The 20,716-nt window shown below is 43.3% G+C and overlaps 1 protein-coding gene across 6 annotated transcripts in view; it reads right to left on the reverse strand.

Annotated features, from left to right (window-relative positions):
* Positions 1 to 430: 430 nt before the first annotated feature.
* The window catches only part of anks1b (ankyrin repeat and sterile alpha motif domain containing 1B), a 214,512-nt gene continuing 194,226 nt past the window's right edge, over positions 431 to 20,716 (reverse strand). For 2 of the 6 annotated variants that reach the window (XM_019273146.2, XM_019273151.2), the window contains 8 exons: positions 17,598 to 17,705; positions 16,127 to 16,330; positions 14,000 to 14,125; positions 11,143 to 11,214; positions 9,567 to 9,653; positions 8,059 to 8,196; positions 7,798 to 7,965; positions 3,170 to 5,104 (listed from right to left, as the gene is read on the reverse strand). In XM_019273146.2, the coding sequence (XP_019128691.2) occupies positions 4,928 to 5,104; positions 7,798 to 7,965; positions 8,059 to 8,196; positions 9,567 to 9,653; positions 11,143 to 11,214; positions 14,000 to 14,125; positions 16,127 to 16,330; positions 17,598 to 17,705 (1,080 nt within the window). In that variant the 3' untranslated portion in view covers positions 3,170 to 4,927. The other 4 variants (XM_019273148.2, XM_010738620.3, XM_019273150.2 and 1 more) reach the window with 4 other exon arrangements.

Here is a 20,716-nt window from a genome sequence, read left to right on the forward strand (position 1 = left end):
ACTATTTTCCAACATATTTAATGTATTTTGAAAGAAATCTCCTGTATAATGCACTGCAAATAAAATATATGCTAGTTAATGAGAACCTTTGGCCATTTAATTGGTAATATTTTTGTACGCAGTAAGTTAATGAGATGAAATTTGGGAACACAGTGACATTGCTACAAAAAAAATGAGCAATCAAACTGTTATAAAGCTAAAAAAAACAACAAAACTAGACTTGTTTTCCTGTCCAAAATGCGATTATTACCAACATTTCAAGTGTGCTCACGCTAAATAAAGTGTTTTAGATAAGGTGGCAAGTCTTCTGGTGTATTTTCTTGCCCTCATTGAGAAACTTTGATTATCCTTTCAAAAGATGGTAATCAAACCTTTTTATGTAGTGAGTGTTGAGAGAAATAACTTATGACAACCTGATCCCAAGGATAAATAATGGTTTTACAAGTCATTTTATTCCATGTGCTTTACAAGGATATAAATAATGGCCAAAATTACAAAAATCAGTGTGCTGGAAGCCCAAGCCTATATACATAAGTTGGTCAGCAGTGATGTCACCAAATAACCCATTTCAGTTTTTCACTCAAAATACAATCTACCACTTTTATTTTTTAAATTTCCAACCTTTATTTTGGTACCTTGTTTCCAGTGCCATGTACTGCAAATCCTTTATTCTTTTCTCTTTTACATTACATGTATGAACAATGAGTTGGCAAAATATCTATATACATTTTATAATTGGATAATGTCTCATCCAAATAATACAGTAATACTGCGTTTAAAATAGTACATCTGCTAGATAAGAGTAGAGCCCCATGAGAAATGATGGCGGGTTTGACCTGACAAGAGTTAGCTAGCCACCTGCAACATTCACTCTCTGTGTATAAGTATGATCATCTAGTTTCAGATTTATTTAATTTTTTTTTAAAGGATGGCCATCATTCTCAAGCCCAAGGTTTTCATCTTATCATATCATAGAAAAATAATGTAACATTAAGACAACAGTAGACAAGAATTGCACAAGAATAATCATAATCATCATGGTAATATAATACTCTCATATTAAACATTAAAATGTCGGGCAATACGAATAGAATACTTTTTTTTTTTTCTCAAACGCCAGATGCTGTTTTTGTTCACGCAGGTTCGTCATCCGTTGTGATGAGACACCTGTTGCATCTTGAGCGTGTTGCAGCTAGTCCAATCACATTTACACGCTTGTGCATATATCTCTGTATTATTTTCTGACTTTTAAAGAAAAACAAAAAAACAAAAACAAAAAAAAAACAAACAAAAAAAAGAGCCAGTCAGACGTCCTCAAACCCATGCCCATTCCAACACCGACTCATGCCCAGCGGTGCCTTTAGCGAGCCCATTGTCTTTTACCAACAGATGCCCTGTAACCATACTCACAGTCTCCATGGAGACCCAGTGACGGCCCAAAAGTTCACAGGTCATGCCTCCCAGTCGGGCATATAAATCCTGCTGTAGTTGCAGAAAGTTGAGACTGCTTTCAAATAAGTGTACATTCAGAGCAGACCGTCGTCTGTCAAGATGCAGTCCTGTTAGTGTGTGTGTGTGTGTGTGTTGAAGTGTCTGTCATATGTTGTCAAGCCTCATGTGGATGAATGATGTTTAAAATTTTTGTAGTCAACCTTAAACACTGTGGAGTAGCGTCCATGTTTGGAGTCCTTTTGTAGTCCATTTTGCATTGTGTGTGTGACAAGGTCCGTGTTTAGGGCTGGCTACATTCTTTGCATTCCACAGTAATAGACATGAGCGTCCGGCATTGCCCTGCAAATGAGATGACATCACTTATCGAGAGAGCCCTCACACCCCGCCTCTCCACCGGCCCCCCTGCTCAGCAAAATCCAAAATGGCCACCATGCTTCTCACAAGCCACATGCTAAACCTTTTACCTTTTTTTTTGTTTTTTTACATACAAGATTTTTTTTTTATGCCCCCCTCCCCTCAAATAAAACAACCACCAGAGAAAAAATCCACGTGGTTAAAAGAATTCTGAACGTAGACACACAGATGTGCTGAAAAAGGTGCTAAAAAAAAAAAGCAAAACAACAACAAAAAAATTCACCTACGTCTTCCTGTATCACAGGTCACGTTTTAAAGTTGTCAAAGAAATTCACAAGTTTGTCAGTATATTCAAAAAAATAATCTGATAGAAAGAATCAAAGCTGAAATACATTCTAGTAGCCTGCTGGATGAACCAGTCTGAGTCAAAGTTAGACTAGTGCTACAGCTCTCCTCTCTTTGATTTTTAAAAAAATGTCTAAAAAGTCTGAACTTTCCTCCAGGTTGTCACGTTTTTTGACAACAGCCCCTCGTCATTGTCAGCTCCCACTCTGGCCTCGAGACAGCTAAAACACTGTCGACAGCGCTTTTAGCAGTGTTCTGGTTACAAATCTCATTCAAATTGTCAGGGACAGTTTGACAAAAAAAGGGGGGCTGAAATGTAGAGAAAAGCGAGGGATGGAGGCAGTCAGGAGGACAAAAAGGAGGAGAGAGACAAAGCCAAACGGTTGCACCCACCCAACAGAAGGGAGGAAAAAAGAAAAGAAGCAGCTGGAAACAGAGCAACCGACTGGTTGACTGACCGACAAACAGGAGGTGGAAAAAGGAAAAGAAAACGGACCATTTCCCCTTACAGGTGGAGACAGAAGTGCACCACAGCCCCTGGGTTCAAAGGTCATGCGCCAGCCTGCAGGCAGGAGAATGGGGGGGGGCCCGGGTCAAAGAAGGGGGGAGGAGGGGAGTGGGTGGGGTGGGGGAGAGCAGAAACGAAAGAGAGAAGAGAAGACGAGGAGAAAGAAGAGAGAGACAGCGCAGCGCCAAACGTCATCATGCAGTGGACAGGCTCGGCTAACGGAGGGGCGGGGCGGGATGTTATTGTTTTTTTTTGTTTTGTTTTTTTTCAGCCGGTGAGGTGACGCGGCGGCGTGCGTCGCTCGTGCCCAACTCCGGGGCGGGGCCCCAGTACAGGGCAACCTCTGAAAGGCACACACACACAGGAGTGGACAAGGCGGGTGTATGTTAGAAAATAGTGGTCTCGTACTTGGTGTTGACTCCTCTCTTGGCCTCCTGACCCGGCTCCACAATCCACGGCACGTTGGCGTGGCCCTTCTGGTCCATGGACGGCTGCTCCATCTGACACGGGAAGGAGAAGGACGAAGAGCCAAATTAGTGTCAATGACCTGCGTAGTGTCAACGCAAACAGTTCATCATGACTCACTTTTGTATGCAAACGGCTGTCGCTGTTGACAAAAATCGACATTTTTGCACAAGTTGTGACTGAGAACTAGACGGTAGAATCAATGAGATGAAGGATGTGCTGCTTACGAAGTAATGCAATGGAAAATAACGGAAATATAGGAAGTAGATGAGTTACAGACGAGAAAGCAGAACAGAGATCATGGGCAGAAGCTAAAAACAAACATTTTCCATAATTAGAAATGTCTAAATGTAACATCCTGCCGCTCCTTCACAGTGTAAACACTGTGCTGTGTTTGCAGCAGCGCGCCTCCCAACAGTTGCAATTGTCAGAGAGAGCTGTGGACTCTTGTCTGCCGTCGCCACTGTGAAGCTATTAAGGCTTCAGAGCTGCGAAACAAACCAAACAAATCTAAATTGCTTTCAGAAATAACCCCACTGCAACCAATCAAGCGGCTGGGATTTGTTGCCGAGGGTGTTTATTGGTTTATTTTCAGATAATTTGGGGGGGAAAAGGGAGGGAGGCTTGACTGTGAGTGCTGCAGTTTTGACAGTAGAAGACTAAATCTGTCCCTGCACTCTGTCTGATGCTCATTATAAACAGAAATATTTGGTAAATCGAAATATCGCGTTGATATTTCATTAGAAAGGCATCAACTTCTGCAGTAAACGGGGTTAATCTCAGAGTTCTGCAGTGCACTAACAGAACCAGGTTCCTCTTATCTTCTCCCAACACACTGCCACAGCAACAATGCGGAAACTAACTCTTAATAATAATCCGGTTCTCTATCCTCTGGCTCTCACACAGCCACAGCAAGACCTTATAATCTTGTTATGGGGTTAAAGGATTAAGGACAAACAGTTTCAGTCTCACGGCACCGCAACACCAACCACCACCACCACGCTTAGTGACGAACTTGTTCGGAGCATCATCAGGATCAAATTCATCGACCATACACAAAGCCGCGGAGCCGACCACTCCTGCCTGCAAAATTAGTTTTATATCAACACACTGCAGAGCGGTGGGAACATTAGAACATTAGTTAATGCTGCAGGGACATCCAGTGTGCGTGGTTCGGCTCTGCAGACCTTCAAAGGACAGCAACCTCAGTTAGACAAGCCGATGAAATACATGCAATAGGGGTCTGTTGCGCTTTGAATCGGTTCTTGGCACACTGTGCAGTCTTCTTTTGATGACCCTTTAAAAATTCAACTGCCTCGTACACAAGATGGAGATGTGGATGGAGGGGGGATGGAGTGTACGAGCTCATTCCAAGCATTCAGTGAAGGTTAATGGACTGAAGTGTTTCTATAAACATTAAGCTAATTTTTAAAGTAGTGGTTATGGCTTCAAACACTTTCTATTTATACATTTACCATCTCAAACGTGCATCTTTAAGGAGGCAGTGTATCCCCATCCGGAGGCTGAATCAGTGCAGCGAGGCACATAAAAACTGACTGAGGCACTAAAGTCAAGGTCTGCATTCAGGCTCTATATTAGCTGTAAAGAAATGAAATAGGTTTGCTTTGCAAGACGGGCTCGAGTGGCACATCTGCTACTAACCGTTGATATGGAGACAGAGGTAGTAACCGAATAATGAGCCGCACAAACACTCACTGCAAACACACAAGGATGCAAGGAGTCAGTTGAGTAGAAGCGACAGAATAAAATGGAAGCACTTACAGACGGGCGCTCTGTCCTCGACTAAAAGAAAATCATGTGGAAATAAAGGATAAGAGAAGGAAAAGCGTGGAGGACCTGAGACTGAGCTTTGTGAGGAAGATGGAAGAGTCGAGGGGGAGGAAGAGGAGGGTGGAGAGGAGGCCGGTGAGGGGTGTAAATGTGGCCCAGTGACCAGCGGCTGGAGGGGGACATGATGACCTACAGGGGGCAGAGTTCATACACAGGTCAAAGTGGGCCTGCTCAGCAACACCAACACCGAAAACAACACAGCAGCAGCAAGGCACAAAAAAAAACACGGGAAAGGCAACAACACTCCAAAACCAAAGCAAAACCATAGCAACAACATGGCAGCGAAGTCATCGCCCTGGCAACAGCGTGGGACAGCAGCATTACTGCAATACAGCGAGAGTAGGCCATGTTACACCACATTTATACAGCAACTCCTGCATGGCAAAAAAATACTCCCAGAAAGACAGAACAGCATCCACACAAGACGACTGTAAAGTCATGAGAAAAGCTCGTGGTGACACTTCAGCGGCCGAGTTTTTTAGAAAGAAAGTGTGAATATAAGGCCCCTATAGCACCGAGAAAACCAGCCAGCAGCTGTTCTCACTCCACTGCGAGACTTCTTCACTCATTTCAAGAAGCGTGAGGTTGTAAAACTCAATCACACACGGTTAGAGTCACGTATTCGGATCCCGTTTTGAAGCTACACTCAGATTACAGCAACATGCCGATGCTGATCAAAGACGACGGAGTCACATCAGACACGCTGACACACTCAAGTTAAGTGGATGTTGGGGGGGAGTGTGTGGAACAGGAGTGTGTGGAGAAACAATGCAACAGTGTTTTTTAAAGCACGGGAGCCTGAGAGGTGCTGCAGCATGGAGATTATGGCTGGCAGGTGGCAGGAATATTAAGTGAATCCTGCAGTATCTTTGCCCTGCTGCACACCATAAGCCATTAACTACACACACACACACACACACACACATATGAACACAGGGAGGCAATTAATGGTTAATGTAACAGTCGCAGAGTCAGCAGATTGTGTGCACACACGACATCGTCCATCATCTCTGTAGGCACAGGACCGCACAAGCTTTTCCAAACACACACTGCATATGTTCCTCTTGCGCCGTCTTTCCTCGCTGTCTCACATCTCGCTCTAACTTTAGAAAGTGAGGCCACCGATTCTCCTCCATCACCATGTCTTTCTGCTCACAGTATGTAAATGGGCTTAAATCTGGTACGAGCACACTGATATAGCAGCTGCCGTAACTCTATACGGGGCCCTTTAGACACACACGTGTGTGCGGAGTGGGTTAGCACGACTATTTTAAAGCTCCGTTGGGGGTTAATGGGAGGTTGAAAGGTTTACAGATAGACTTTGCGACGCTGTGGTTGGAGGAGGCGTGAAGAAAGGCCACACTCATGACAGAATCTGGGACACGAGTATCTAATATCACCCGAACAACAACAACAATACTCTGTTGGTACCAACAGAACTCTTAAATGGACCCTGTAGCGTGAGTTGCCAGTAGGCGGCGGGAACAAACAAAGAAGTGAAGATGAAGCAAGCCCAACATGGATGTCATGTGCTCAGAATTGTAATTTTTACTTTGGTCAGACAGATCCTGATTAAAATGATTGAATGTATCGGTGCGAAGGCTGGGCCTGAAACAGAACTTTCCAAGCTGACTCAAAAATGCAAGTTTGGACGGGAAATTTGACTCAAATAGGCTGTGGAAATTATTTCAACATTGGTTTTGTCCCAGACAAATGGAAATTTCTACATTATCTGTGTTCCGTCAAAATATAATTTTTAACTAAAGAGCGTGTAGGGAAAGTTGTATGATCTAACTATGGAGTAATGCATGATACAGACCTGGATCAAAGCACCAGGAGCTAAAGAAGACGGCACAAACCAAGCTGTCTGTTATCATGGGGAATGTAAGGTCTCTGCTAATAAGGCTACAGAGAGAGTATGGAAAGAGAAGCGTCACAGAGATGAGGCTGAATGAACTCATGTCACAGATGTGGCCAAAAATATCATGATAACCCCCAAACTTTCCAGATATTTGTGCTGAAATCGAGCAATATTACCTCACACATTGGTCACCTTGGATTTGATCAAACATCACACTTAGTAAAAACACTATAAACAGGTAAACAGTAGCAGGTTGGTTTATAGTTTTTATACACCTATTAAGAGTTTGCTCAGACCTCTGCACACTACAGCATTTTTAATGAGGAGCTCATGGACCGGAATGTCAATCCATTAATTCACAGTATGTAGGAGTCTTCCACATGAGGATTCTTTATCTTCTTACACACACTCATACACACATGCACGCGCGTGTGTGCACACACAAAGTGAGGACTGAGCCAAGCAAGCCTCCCCAGAGCTCTATGCAAACAGGCCTCATCAATCAGCCCAGTGTGTAAGAGACTGCAGGGACAACAAGACCGAACGGACGTTTAACAGATCAAGTATCCACCTACACCTCTGCCACGCCGCCCTCCTCGGCCAAGACTCCGTCACACTAAACACAAGCGTTCCAGGATAGTCCCAGCACAGCAAACTGGGAGTTGAACGCTGACGTAGTCGAGCAGGAACGAGGACAGATTCCAGTGTAAATGGGACGGGAGTTAATGGGATGGTGGTTGGGTTTGATTAGAAGAGTTGGAAGGTGATATTAGAAATCAAAGTGAAAATCCATCTTAAAGCACAATTCTTCTTTTATAAGCAATCCTTTTGGAAAGAACATTAAGTTTAGAAGTTACTTCAACTGTTCTTAAAAGGAACCATCAAAAACATCTCGACTTGTTGAGTTTAAGATGGACTTTCCCTTCAAACGGTAGTGCGACCGTGCGGCAGCGCTGCTTACAGATTTGCGGATGTTGACACGAGGTTTGGGGACAGGTTTGCTGGGCTTGCTGTCAAAGCTCTCAGGCAGTGTGGACGATCCGTGGCCGCTCTTCCTGGCCTGCAGGGCCAGCTGGTAGGCCACCTCGAAGGCCTGGCCGAGTGTCAGGATGATCTCGTACGCCAAGTTCTGATAAGAGATTTAAAAAGGCAAACAAGCGTGAGAATACAGCATGACATTATAGACGCTATAAGAACGCACAGATACAGAGTCGGTACCGACCACATCAAAAGCAGTGAAGACGTGGCAGTAGTGGTGACTGGACTTGAGGTCTTTGGTGATGTAGGCAAACGTAGACAGATCCTCTGGATCCTGAGCCGCGCACGAGATGTTACGGATCTCATGTTCTGCTATGATGTTCTGCAGACACAGAGAGAGAGAGAGAAGGATAAAGAGGTGCACAGAGAGCTTGTTGATTATCTCCAGTGGGCCACTTCATGGAAAAACAAATCTGATTTATTATTCATCCTATTTCACACGTCCCAAAACCATAATCACGGCAGCACAATTTTGGTTTAGGAGAGTCACAGAGTTGGGAGTTTGTGCGCTGGTTAAGTCACGGGAGAACACTCAGACTTTGTGTTGCGTTAATTAAAGCACGCGTCAGCTGTGAATTATAGAACATCAAAGCCCTAGAAAAAAGTTGAACTCAGAGCGAGCATTAGAAAACACATTTTGGTCACAGTATTGTCATCGTCTTTGATTCTATGAAATGAAATCAGCCTATCAATGTGTAGGTTACACGGTGAATGAGATATCCACAGGTGAATCTAGGTAAAGCTGCTGCCCCCTTTTCAGTGCAACTTATCCCCAGCACTAATTTATTACCCTTATTCTTATTTCTTCCCTTGCTGGTACGTAAGTTAAAGCAGGTCGGCTGCTTGCAGAGTGAGTTATGATCGCCTGATGGTCATGTTCGAGGCGGTACCAGCACCAGCACATGTTCTGTAACCATCCAGAGCCAAGAGACATGAGAAAAGTCTGCCTGACTAACTTTAAAGTGTCCGGGCAAAGATAGACAACACATACTGGTGTCTAGTGTCACCAGCTGGCCAGCATGTCGTCATTTTATGTTATTACTCGAGTCTGTGCTGTGCTGCCCGAGCTCCAAATGTACCGATCTGCATTTCATGCTCGCTTTCTGCTGCGTGCAGTGTACTTCAGTGCAGGAATACTTTTCTGCAAGTAAGCAGCTTATAATTATCTTAAAATTGTTTCCCCACTGTGTCCCATTTTTAACCAACCTGAGATGGATTAGATCGTCTTACACGGGAATCAGCGGCTGATAGCAATGATTGACTTCTTGGTGTCTAAGCTGTCTTCACATCGTGTCGGCACAGAGACAGAAACTCATTCACACATTGGGCGCCCTTCACTCAAATGTCACTCTGGATGCAAAAGGAATGAGGCGGTAATAAACTGCGAAATTACTTTTTTTTTTAATAACATTAAAACCTCAAGAAAAAATTATTATGAGCTTTTTAAACATCCCATTAAGGATTTAATGAAGGGAGTAGGTTGTTATTGATTTTTCCCACCTCATCCATTCCATACTGATTATTCCCTGTTTGTGTTTTACACCTTATTGATTTTTACACCATATCATTTTAAATCAGTCACGCTGCAGCCGCTGCCATTTCTGACACCCGTTCAAAAAGCCTGACCTTTCCATGTGTTATTTACAGTGAGGCGTCGCGGGAAGCGAGCCGTGAGTGCCGTGAGTGTTTTACCTTATTCGTGGCGTCGATGAACTTCACTCCTTTGTAGGAAACAGAGAGCACGATGGTCGGCACCTTCTTCATTTGTTCCGTAGACTTCTTGGAGCGCACAAAAAAACACACACACAGAGAGAGGAGAGAGGCGGCAATCACTTTCGAGGCACAACACACACACAAAGCGCAGGTGAAAATTAGAATTAGTCTCAGATTAATGAATTTCGGTCGGTCTCCTGCTGAATTTAATAACCTTTTAGTTTTACCCAGAGGCACGTGAGAAAATGAAAATGGAAACAACTTGAGTAAAGGAAGAAAGCGTGAAGTAAATAAGCCAATCCAACAGCCTTCTGATGATTTCCTCCTTGTTTACTAAAGTCAATTCAAATCATCTCCACAGGTTAAGGGTTGTCAGAAAAAAACAACTGCATCCCAATTACATTTCCAAACCCAGTCGACTGCAGCGCTGCATCCAATAAGTCTATGAGCTTATAAGCCACATCAGGCACCTGCTTTACATCTCTCCTCATTCTTTTTAATTACATATCGGCGTCTCCGTTACCTATATTTAAACTCGTTGGAGCTGTGGGGAATCGCGTGATTTACAGCGACGTCGCCGTCTCCCTCCAAGCTGTCGTTCTACCCGCAGAAGCTTTAATGTATCTGAATAAATTGACACGAGATGAGTCTCTTTACTGCTTTCCCTGCGTCACTTCTCGTCTGTCACCGCTCGTCTCTCGCATCCAGATTTCTATAACCCCTCCTTTCTCCTCCTTGTCACATCTACTCGCCGCTATCATTTCCAGATCTGTTTCTTCTCTTTGTTACGTTTCTTTTTCTCCCCCCCGCTCGCAGTGTGTCGCCGCTACGGTTCGGCCTCGTCAGGATCAGGTAGTGCTGAAAAGCTGACAAAGGCAGCGACGCCTGGCTTTGCTGGGCCGATATCCAGCTAGAGGCTGTGAAGTTTGGGATGGAGGACGGAGTAATAAAAGCCAGGATGATGTGCATGATAATGCATCTCATTGCACTTCAAAACACTGCATCAAACAGAGGAGGGGGGAGAAGTAGAAGAAAGAAAGATGCCTTCTGATGTAGCAACATAAATATAGAGACGGAAGAAAAGAGGGAGGCGGAGGAGAGAGGAACAGAAAGCTTTACTCATGAATATTAAAAATTCTCCTCACACTGCAGCAGCTCAGGTTGAGAGTGGAAGAGACGAACTGAGAGAGGGAGTGAGTGTTACGGTGAAATACCGAAAGGGTGAGCGAGCGAGAAGAAAAGACTCGATAGCAGGAGACAGATAACCGCAGTGAGGAATAAAGGGAGAAGATAGAGTGAGCAGCAGAACGACACAAAGCAAGACGAGGAGATAAAGTGATTTAAGGTAAAAGGTGGGGGGGTTATATCCTGGCAAGGATATAAAAAATAAATCCCTCAATATATTTAATCCACAGTCATGATATCTTAAGTTTGTTTAAGTTCTAGTGTAAGTGTGAGGCCACAGTGTCCCTCATTAGAAAGCCGGTTTCTTCTTCCAGGCGGCGTTTTAGTGACATCACACAGCAGAAGTAAAGTGTGTTAAACTGTGCTTTACCCTCATTTTGGCACAAGCGTCTTGTGTGGACTCCGTCCCTCTCAGCTCCTTCACCAGCATGGAGCCCAAGTACTGTGGGAAAGAAGAACACAAACATGCTCAGGAGAATATACAAGTACGTGAGTGTCTGGTTATGGCTGTAAAAAAAACTCCTAATTCCTACTAGACGCTCTGGTGGGTCTGTCTTTACGGACTTGTGCTGTGCAGCCAAGCATTGTTCAACTTCTATTCCCAGTGGACACAAAGTTTGGTAACAGCAGCAAAGTCACATGTGAGGAGCTTGAACCAGAACTTGTTTTTTTGCCTTATAAATACAAATAGTGGTTTGTTGCAGTTTGCTGAAATCAGATGAAGATGTATCCAACCCATGTTCTGCGTATGAACTAAAGCAGCCCAGCAGCTGTGGCTCTACAGTCTCCATTCGCAGATATAAAACTTCCAACACAACCAGACTCAGAGTCCTGGACCCAATCAGTCTTCACTGCCCACTTAACACCAAAATACCTCCCCTAAAGTTTACACAATGGATCCTGATAACCAACCAGCTCAGCCTGGGCTTTAACAGAGTCAACAATGGAGTGCTCACCCACGGTGATGTGGACGACAAGGAGTGGGAGCCTTTATACAACATCTAAAATAACATAAACACCAGCCTTCCTTCATAAAAAGAAGAGGAGGACAATGGCTTTTGATGGATTATTTTCGTCTTCATTCCCGCGCCTCGTCTTGATGCAATAAACTGACGGGAATGTAAAATATGCGCGTATTTATTTAATTTAGAGTATTAACCATGGAGCGTACGCCGTGAGAAATAAAAGCCGTGTTTACGTTCAGCTGTACCAACATGGAGTTTGATTAAATGCACACAGACGCACACGGCAGTAATTACATCCACCTTGAGAGGCTCCTGGAGGGACATTAACACCAGACTCCGGCAGCGTCTTTGTGGTCAGGCATTTTGCACACGTAGTATCTGATTTAATAAAGAAGCTACTAATGGTGACGGTGTTCTACAAAGACGATGTTTATGTCGACATTAACGCGCTTAATGGGAGTGACATTCACTTTCCTGCTTATAGAAGAGACCTTAGAGGGACCCTAACAAGGCTTTTAGTGGATTACAAGAGAAATATTTACAGTACAAAACACAGAACTGAATATCTACCTCGCAGGATTTATTTTATATTTGATTACGGAGGCAAAACCTTTTGGCTAAAGTGCTCCGCGTGATGAGTTACTTTTCTGTGGCACACAGACAGTGACTTCGTTTGGGGAGCCTGGTCCTTGGCAGATCAGAAGGAGGTCATGTGGGCATGTTAATACTTTGTCTTGATACAAACTAACAATCTTAAATTGCTGTTATGGCGGGGTTGCTGGCATTTTCCCCTAGAAATTGCATTACAGCCGCACACAGGACCAGCTGCTGTCTCTCAAACACACAGCCTTTGATTAGTTCCAGATAAAATTCAAAGATGTCTGTTACAAAGGAAGAGATTAAGGTTAAAATAGACTAAATAGGCTGTAATTCAAGACCAGGAAGAAGTCTCTAGTATTTTGTATACTCGATGTATCTACAGGAACTTTTAGATGAATATAAAATGCACACAGAGTCAGTGTTGAGATAACTGTTAATGTGGAAATGATGTTAGAGTGTCTGCAGGGTTTTTTTTTATTAGAAATGGATGTAATAACTCCAGAGTTCTGGTTGTAAAGCCGACATAATAAAGTTAAGATGTCATCAGAGGTGGTGCTGAAAGTGGAAGTTTTGTTTATCTCCAGCTCCGAGATGAAAATGAGAACGGTGCCGCTGATGCATCCTTTATCCCGTCCTCTTGGCTTTTTACCATCCCACAAACACAATGCTCTCCTCTCTTTGCTCTCATCACTGTCTCATACATCTAATTTATTCCTATTCACTCTTCGTCCTCACTCCGGTTTGCCAATATTCATACTGAGCGCTCTGCTTTCCCTCCTCTATCGTGGCTCCCGCTCATTTATCTCACTTTCTTTGCTTTCTGGAGCCCGTTGTCCTGGGACAGCGAGCATTAGAGATGTTGTCATAAACGGCTCCATGAAAGCACCTCCATATTTTCGCCCGTTGTGCGTTCCCCACCATCCGCCCAGAACACATTGCCTGTGCAGCTGTACATCTGTCAGGAGCCTAATGGTCCCCGCTGTTGCTATCAATCTTCAGAGGTGAGAAAACCGAAAAGAGGAACTTGACTGAGAGAAGACACACTTATCTCTTCTTCACTTCCTCCATCTCATCTTTTCCTGCTTTCATTAATATTTGATTTCAGCATCACATTGCATGTCCTATTTGTTCAAACATCTCTCCTTCTCTCCCTCACTTGAGCGCCTCGCTCACGCCGACTGCATTTCCTCATCGCGTTGTCTTTGAACCAATCACAACACGCATCCCCGAGATATCCAATTACATTCCCTCTCTTTGTTTTCTCAGAGCCAATGGCATCTCGGATTGCTTATTTGCACTGTTTCACCTGTTCCAGTCTGGATGCTCTGCAGATAACCAATCAGAGGTGCAGGTCTGTATCCGTGGTAACGTAGATATACAACACCCTGGTAAATTTGTTAAATTGGTCTAAATTCAACAAAGTGCAGAGAATAACTGAGCAGTATTGACTAAAAGGTCAAAGTGAGGGTCCTTGGTCTTTAATATTTTTAACATATGAGTGTATTGTATCAATCAATGGGAAATAGAGGTAACTGTTAATAATTTAATACCAAATATTCACTGGTTTAAACTTCTCAAATGTGAATCTTATGTGTTAGGACACTGACATAACATGATGTTTTACAGACACACAGTGCAGCGAGTCGAAGGTTTAGGACTTACGTAGGCTTCGTAGTCGCAGGACTGAAAGATGAGCTTCTCGGGGTGATGCTGCCAGTACTGCACCGGAGTGGACGAGGTGGCCTCGTTGGGCGGGCGCAACGTGATTGGCTCGCACCACTCGCCTGCCTGAAAACATCAACAGATCGCACATGAGGATCACGCAAGAGTACAAGATGGGGCACGGCATCTGAGGCTTACGCTGTGTGCATCCCATGTTGACATAACTCGATGGCCTAAAACGAATGTACGTTCATAATGCAAGAGCTTTTCTGTCTGAACATGAACATGCCTTCAAAAAGGGACACGCTTCAGAGAACAGAACAGGAAATTAAACTTGGATGAATTATGCTCGGCTTCATTCTTTAGCTCAGTTTAAGAGTCTTTGCTGCTGCTCGCTGTTTTTTTCACCCGGGCGAGCTTTCACCTTCTACTCAGAGGAAAGAGCGAAATCCTATCTGCAGATCTCTGAAATGTCTGCGGATAACAATTAAGCTTGTTTAATGGTTTTTCATTCTTCTGTAAATGAAACCAGATGATTTTCTTGCGCACACACACACATCCCGTGACTGCATGTTTATGCGTCTGTGCATATCTGATTGCTAGTGTGTGTGTAATCCCCGTCTGAAAGTCGGCGAGGCGCTGCGGAGGTGAGATCTCCTAATCAGACGTGAGGTTTTTGGGTAAACAGCCTGGAGATAAGCTTTTAAAAACAGGCTTTGACCAAATCTACGATAAACTCTGCTCGCCTAACATTATTACACTCATTTTTCCCCACAAACCTCGACCCTGCTGGATTCAGTCACTGAAAGTTTCATGTGCTACCTTTTCAAGACTAAAATATGTCTTGGAAGAAGTCAGCTGTTTTCTTGGGGGAGAACAGAAGGTGAGGGAAGAGCCAGAGGGAGAAACATTTGTGGGGTAACCAATCATCGAAATCCGGCGACGCTCGGAGAATAAAAATATTTCCTCTTTTCTATAATAGTTATACTTCTATTCTGGCAGAGCTGACTCATCAGTGCCACCTCAGAGCGCTGTTTCTAAAAAAAGGGGGGACACGCTGTGACGCACACACACTTTAAGAGATTCAACAGGGTAGCCATAAAGTGTGTGTTAGTCTGCACTAATGAGCTCTGTGATTCACACGGGGACAAAAAGACCCTAATCATACTGAATCAAAACACAGCTGCTGCCTCTGATGTGCGCACACATGTGTGTGTGTGTGTGTGTGTGTGTGTGTGAGAGAGAGTCACTGTGCTGCTGTTGATTGGAAGTCATAAAGTTGTAATTCTGCTTTTGGAAAGTTGAAACAATTATTCTGAAAAGTGTGTTTTTTGTTATGCAGAACTATTAAATGTTGCATCTCTTGGTGGCGAAGACAAAGAGAGATTAACGTTTATTGCGTAAGGCGGGAGTTTTTACGTGATTGCAGTTTTTGCATATTTTTCTTTCAGGGAGTTCGTATTTGTAAAATTCATACTGTACGAGCTCTGAAACTGCAAAGACGGCTGCTGGTGTCAGATGGTCTGCCTGCTGCACATTATTAATGGTGGAACAGGCAGATAAAACACTTTTGGCTTGCATCTTGCGGCGTTTAATTAGTGAGATATTTCATTTATGATTAAGATATATTCCACCATCTTGATTAGAACTGTGAAACTGTCCAAAAGCTTATTAGTTTGTCATGGCTTCCAATTTGTGGATTTCAGGATACAACTTTGAAATATCACTGAAATCAGATTATTTATGTGTTTGTTATTTGACACAGACGACGTAAATCTTGAGTTTAATATTTAAAAGAAGTGATTTTAAACAGCTGGACACTGAGTATTTACAGCAGCAGGACAGTGTACAGAGGACTGAGTGAAAATAAACTACAAAGCCCAGATTCATGGCAATTCAGGAAGATGTCACCCATTGACATCAGTGTGACTGAGTTTTTAGACAACAATGTTGTCATAAGGAATTGTAGACATAAGGAAAATATAGAATATTACCAAACATGTCCTATAAGCATTCATACAGCCAACTGTATCTGACTATAACCATTCATAATACTTTCCTTGAGTCTATTCCTCTCTCTCCCTCCCCGCCTCCATTCATCCCTCCAACCTGTCCTCCTTTCCTCACCATGCTGACTTGAGCCATCTGTCGCTCCAGCTTGGATCGCGGCACGTCCTCGAAGTAGTTGTCATTGCTGCGCTGCCTGCGCCGGGCGTCTGCCTGCATGATGAGGTGCTGCACGTCCAGAGATCCGCCCGGGACCCCCGCCGTGTACGCTGCCTGGCCCACCGACGGGCTGAGCTGGGGTGGAGTGTGGTTCCCGCCCGGCTCCTGGGACAGAGAACGCGGGTGGGGTGGTGGAGGGATTGGAGCGGTTAAAAAGGAAACAAGGGAGGGTTCATTCATCATTTCATAATGTGCTGTGTCACTGCTGCAAGCACATTAAGTAGGGCAATTGCATTCACTGTGCACTGTCACATTTTATTTTTCACCTAGAGTGTTGCCATACTGCTGAGCACTAGTATCTAAAAGTGCTATGTACAATTGGGGACAAAGGCGCTGTCCCGTTAGAAGGTCTCTCTCCACCAGAGTGCCCTGAAGCACAACGCTGAAGTCCGGCCTGCCCACTTTAAGTGAAAGCATCGACTAAACCCTTAAAGTGGAAAACGATGTTCATTTAGAGCTGAGTGGAGACTACGATTCCCAGAAGGATTAGAACTTTTCTATGTTTTAACGGTGTAATGGTCTAATACACAAGAAGGTCAGCTTATTTCTCCTGGGAGGTTATTCACTTTGAGTTGATTACATATGCGAGGAGTCTCAATAGATGAGGTTTTTTTTCTTTAATTATTTCTGGGACGTGGAGGCTCAAGTGTAAAAAACTCTCAGCTCTCATCCTGAGCAATTTGACCTAACACACTCAGCTGTTTGTACTGTATTACAGAGTAAGCAGAGCCCTCTGCTCAAACACATCACTTTACCTGCATGTAGCCATACAATGTAAGCCTGCTTTTCTCCTCTTTCTTCTTTTTTTTATTAAATACAACTAGTCAATTAATCGAGCTAAACGTTTGCAGGTTCCAGCTTCACAAATAAAAAGATTTTCTGCTTTTTTTGTGACTGTTTCGACTCGGTACATAACAACAATTCTCCAATGGACATGTCGGGATACAGTGGAGACTTCAGGTTGTTTAAAAAGTATAAAAAGCAGCAGAATCGACCAGGTAGACACTTTCAGCGCTGTCTCAGAAGCAGAAGGCTCAACAGTACAAAGAGCAAGAGACTATTATGAGGACATTAAGAGTGTAGCCCCGACGGGAGAGGCAAAGCCGGCTCCTTTGCGATTAGTATCCAGGGCAAGTTGGCATGGAGGAAACTGCAGTGGGACGGCCATTTTGTGTCTGCCTGAGAGATTTGGGTAATCATCGGATGGTAACAGCAGCAGTGAGGATGCTGTAGCTCCCTCAGAGAAATACACAGCCATCTGGGAGGACACTGGTGCTTTCTTCCTCTGTCTGATGATCCATAATAATTTGTAATCCATATTGCAGAGGGTGTTCACGGTTCACACAACACATACCGTCTGAGACTCACTCACCCTTAGGGAGATGGCCCGCGGTGGTTTTTGTGGGGTGTCGTCGTGTAGCCGATCCCCCAACGAGGCTAAGATCCGTTTTCTGTGTCCGATGAGACTTATCTTCAGTACCTGGATGAACACACAGAAAATAGACATTAACATTCAGCAACATGATCAAAATTCATTCATTGAGGTAGCGTTGAAACAATCAGTCGATTCACATTTAAGTCATTTGTCAAACTAAAGGTTTTATGTCACGTTACTTTATTTAAATATCTTTAGGTTTTGGACAGTTGGTTGGACAAAACACCCAATTTGATGAAATGTAACCAGGATTTATTAATAAATCAAAAGAATAATAGATAATCAAAGTCTTTGCAGGTCTATACTGTGGAATAAAATACGTTTAGGTGACTGTTTTTTCTGTTGTCTGCAAAATATACAAGAAATGCTGTGTCAAAAGCCACAGCACTCTCAAAAAATGATGACTCTCACTTTCATTTGCATAATTTAAAACAGCTTTTATAGATAGCAATAGTTCAAAAGCTTTCAGACTGGATAATAAGGAGATCATATCTGCAAAAAACTGCTTAAATGTAACAGATTATCATCATCATCATCATGAGCCTCAAATGGAGGATAATACTGTCACCCAGAAAAACGCTGGAGTGCACTGCAGAGCACTCGGGGAAGTACTAATGAGTTCATAATGACATAAAAGGCCCTTCAGCACATACATACATCATGTTGTTATTATTATTACATAACTGACGTGGTTTGGACAGCCGTGTTCAAGCGGTTAAGTTGTGATGTTACGTGAACAAGATCAGAGAGTATACCGTTCCTTTATTGTAAAACATGCCAGCGAGGGAAGTATCCTGTACGAGGATCACACACACAAACCGCTAGAAGAGAGAGGCAGACTTTGAAAGATGCTCTGACTGATGTATGACACAGATGTACATACCAATTTCAGAGGTGGAATATTCACAGATTACCGATACGGCAGCCCATGTGGTAAATTTAGGGTCTGGAGTGAAAATAGACCCTCTCTATGTGGATTTTGCACTGATATTACTGTGTATATGTAATCAGAGGGCTGCTTTCTTAAAGTCTGTGTAAAGTAAAAATAAATATGAGTTTGTCAGACCAAAGAAGAAAGTGTTATTAAACACCCAGCCAAATTTAAATGATTAAAAATATTGACAAGTGTATGAAATTAGGTGTCGAAATCAGGTAAAAATGAGCAGCTCAGCTCCAGGACTGTGGGGGCGTGTCCGCTGAATGAGCTGAAGCCACGCCCACTCGTGGGAGCAGTCAAGCAGTAATTTTGAAGCGACTGAAACGTGTCAGATGCAGCGCCGGTCCTTACCAAACAATATTTCAGTTATATATCCTTAACATGTTAAATATTTGAATGTATACATTGCCAACCAGTTCTAGTCGACATCGCTAAGAGCCTGCTAGATATACTTTGCAGTGACACCAATATCACAAGCATTTCGTCTGAATTATTTACTGTACAAAAACTAAACAAAGCAGTTTTCTTATCAGTGTATATTGGATAACATACATTGATACCCATATGTCTGCGATAGGCCAATATCAGCAAGCTCTCCTTCAGTCTAAATCAATAAGAAACTAATATCCTCTGAAGCAGCGATGCATCAGGAGACGTAGACTTGGACTTAAATCAGTCACCAGAATGAGGATTTTAGGTTTGACATGTTTGATCTTTAAAAGCAGAAACAAAAAGAAAATTTGAGTGTCGACCTGGTTAAATCCTTGAAGATTGCAAAGTAACAAAAATAGCACCAGACACACACACACACACACCTTGAATATTTAATTATCAGGCCTAAGGATTAAAAAGGACTTTCAGTTTCAGGGATCTAAAAAAACGCTATCAACACAATTTTAGTCTCAAAAGACAGAGCAAGGGATTTATGGCCTGGTTACACCTGGAGAAGTAGCACGTCTTTGTGAAATATTTATTCACAGCCATGCTGGAGCCGGTCAGTTACAATAGCTCTCAAACTTCTTTCCATTTTCTCTGTGCTCTACTCGTCTGCTCCCCCTGGTAGTTTGTCCGAACTGTCTAATGATTCCTCTTTAGTGGAGCACAGGAGGTTAAATGAAAGTGAATGTTTCAACACTGCAGAAGTTATAGTAGCTATTTCTTCGGCTTCTAGTTTGTAAACTAAGCTCAGATAATACTTCATATTAAAAACTTAAACACAAAACACAAGCGTTATTAGATTTTCAGGTTCACTGCTGAGAGCACCTTGTGGTAAAACACTGTTATCGTGAGCTGAGGGGCCACGAGATGCAAACTCAGCAATATCAGATTGTGGAAAATTTGTAACAGTCTATTGATTCGCCCCAGGCGGTCATCACACAGGCACAGAGACAGAACACACACAAGCATTCATTCTAACTCTGGTCACCAGGCGTCCACTCACTGTGCCAGTTACTGGGTTTTCTAAAGAGACGAGCTTCTGCAGGGATGTTGTTTGCACTGTTTGCACCTTCTGGCACCCGTACTTCAGTATACAACAAACTGCTGCCTGGTTTTACAGGGCCGCCGCTGGAGGTCCTCCAATAAAGGTATGTGCAAGTGTGAGAGAATGTGTGTGTCTTCAGGGCAAAAGGTGGTAATTAGCCTCAATGTGAGGCCTCGCCGCGAGTCTAATGATTCTCCCAACAGTCTTGCTTTGAGTCAGCGCAACACACACACACACACAGACATACACACACTTTATCATCTCCTGCACCAATTACTGCCCCACATCTGCAGGAGAAACATAAAGATACAAACTAACACTGAGAACGGGGTTTGGTTCTATGCGCGTGTGCGCAAAAACACACAAACAGAATATAAATAAACCAAGCAGAATTAATAGCATATGCAAATTGCATGTAAACAACTGATATATAATGTATCAAGCAAGCTCAGAAAGAAATGCCAGCACAGAGAATGAGGAAAAAAGACAGATAGTGGGATGTTAAAAAAAACCCATAGTAGCGACCAACGGGTTAAACCTCACCCTACGCTGCTGATCTTCTCTGCATGGAAACGACGTATTTTAATTGTTAAAATTAGACGGATCAAAGGGAAACAGAGCAGAGCTGGGACTAGC

This window comes from Larimichthys crocea, chromosome XX (genome assembly GCF_000972845.2).
Source record: "Larimichthys crocea isolate SSNF chromosome XX, L_crocea_2.0, whole genome shotgun sequence".
Classification (NCBI taxonomy): Eukaryota; Metazoa; Chordata; class Actinopteri; family Sciaenidae; genus Larimichthys; species Larimichthys crocea.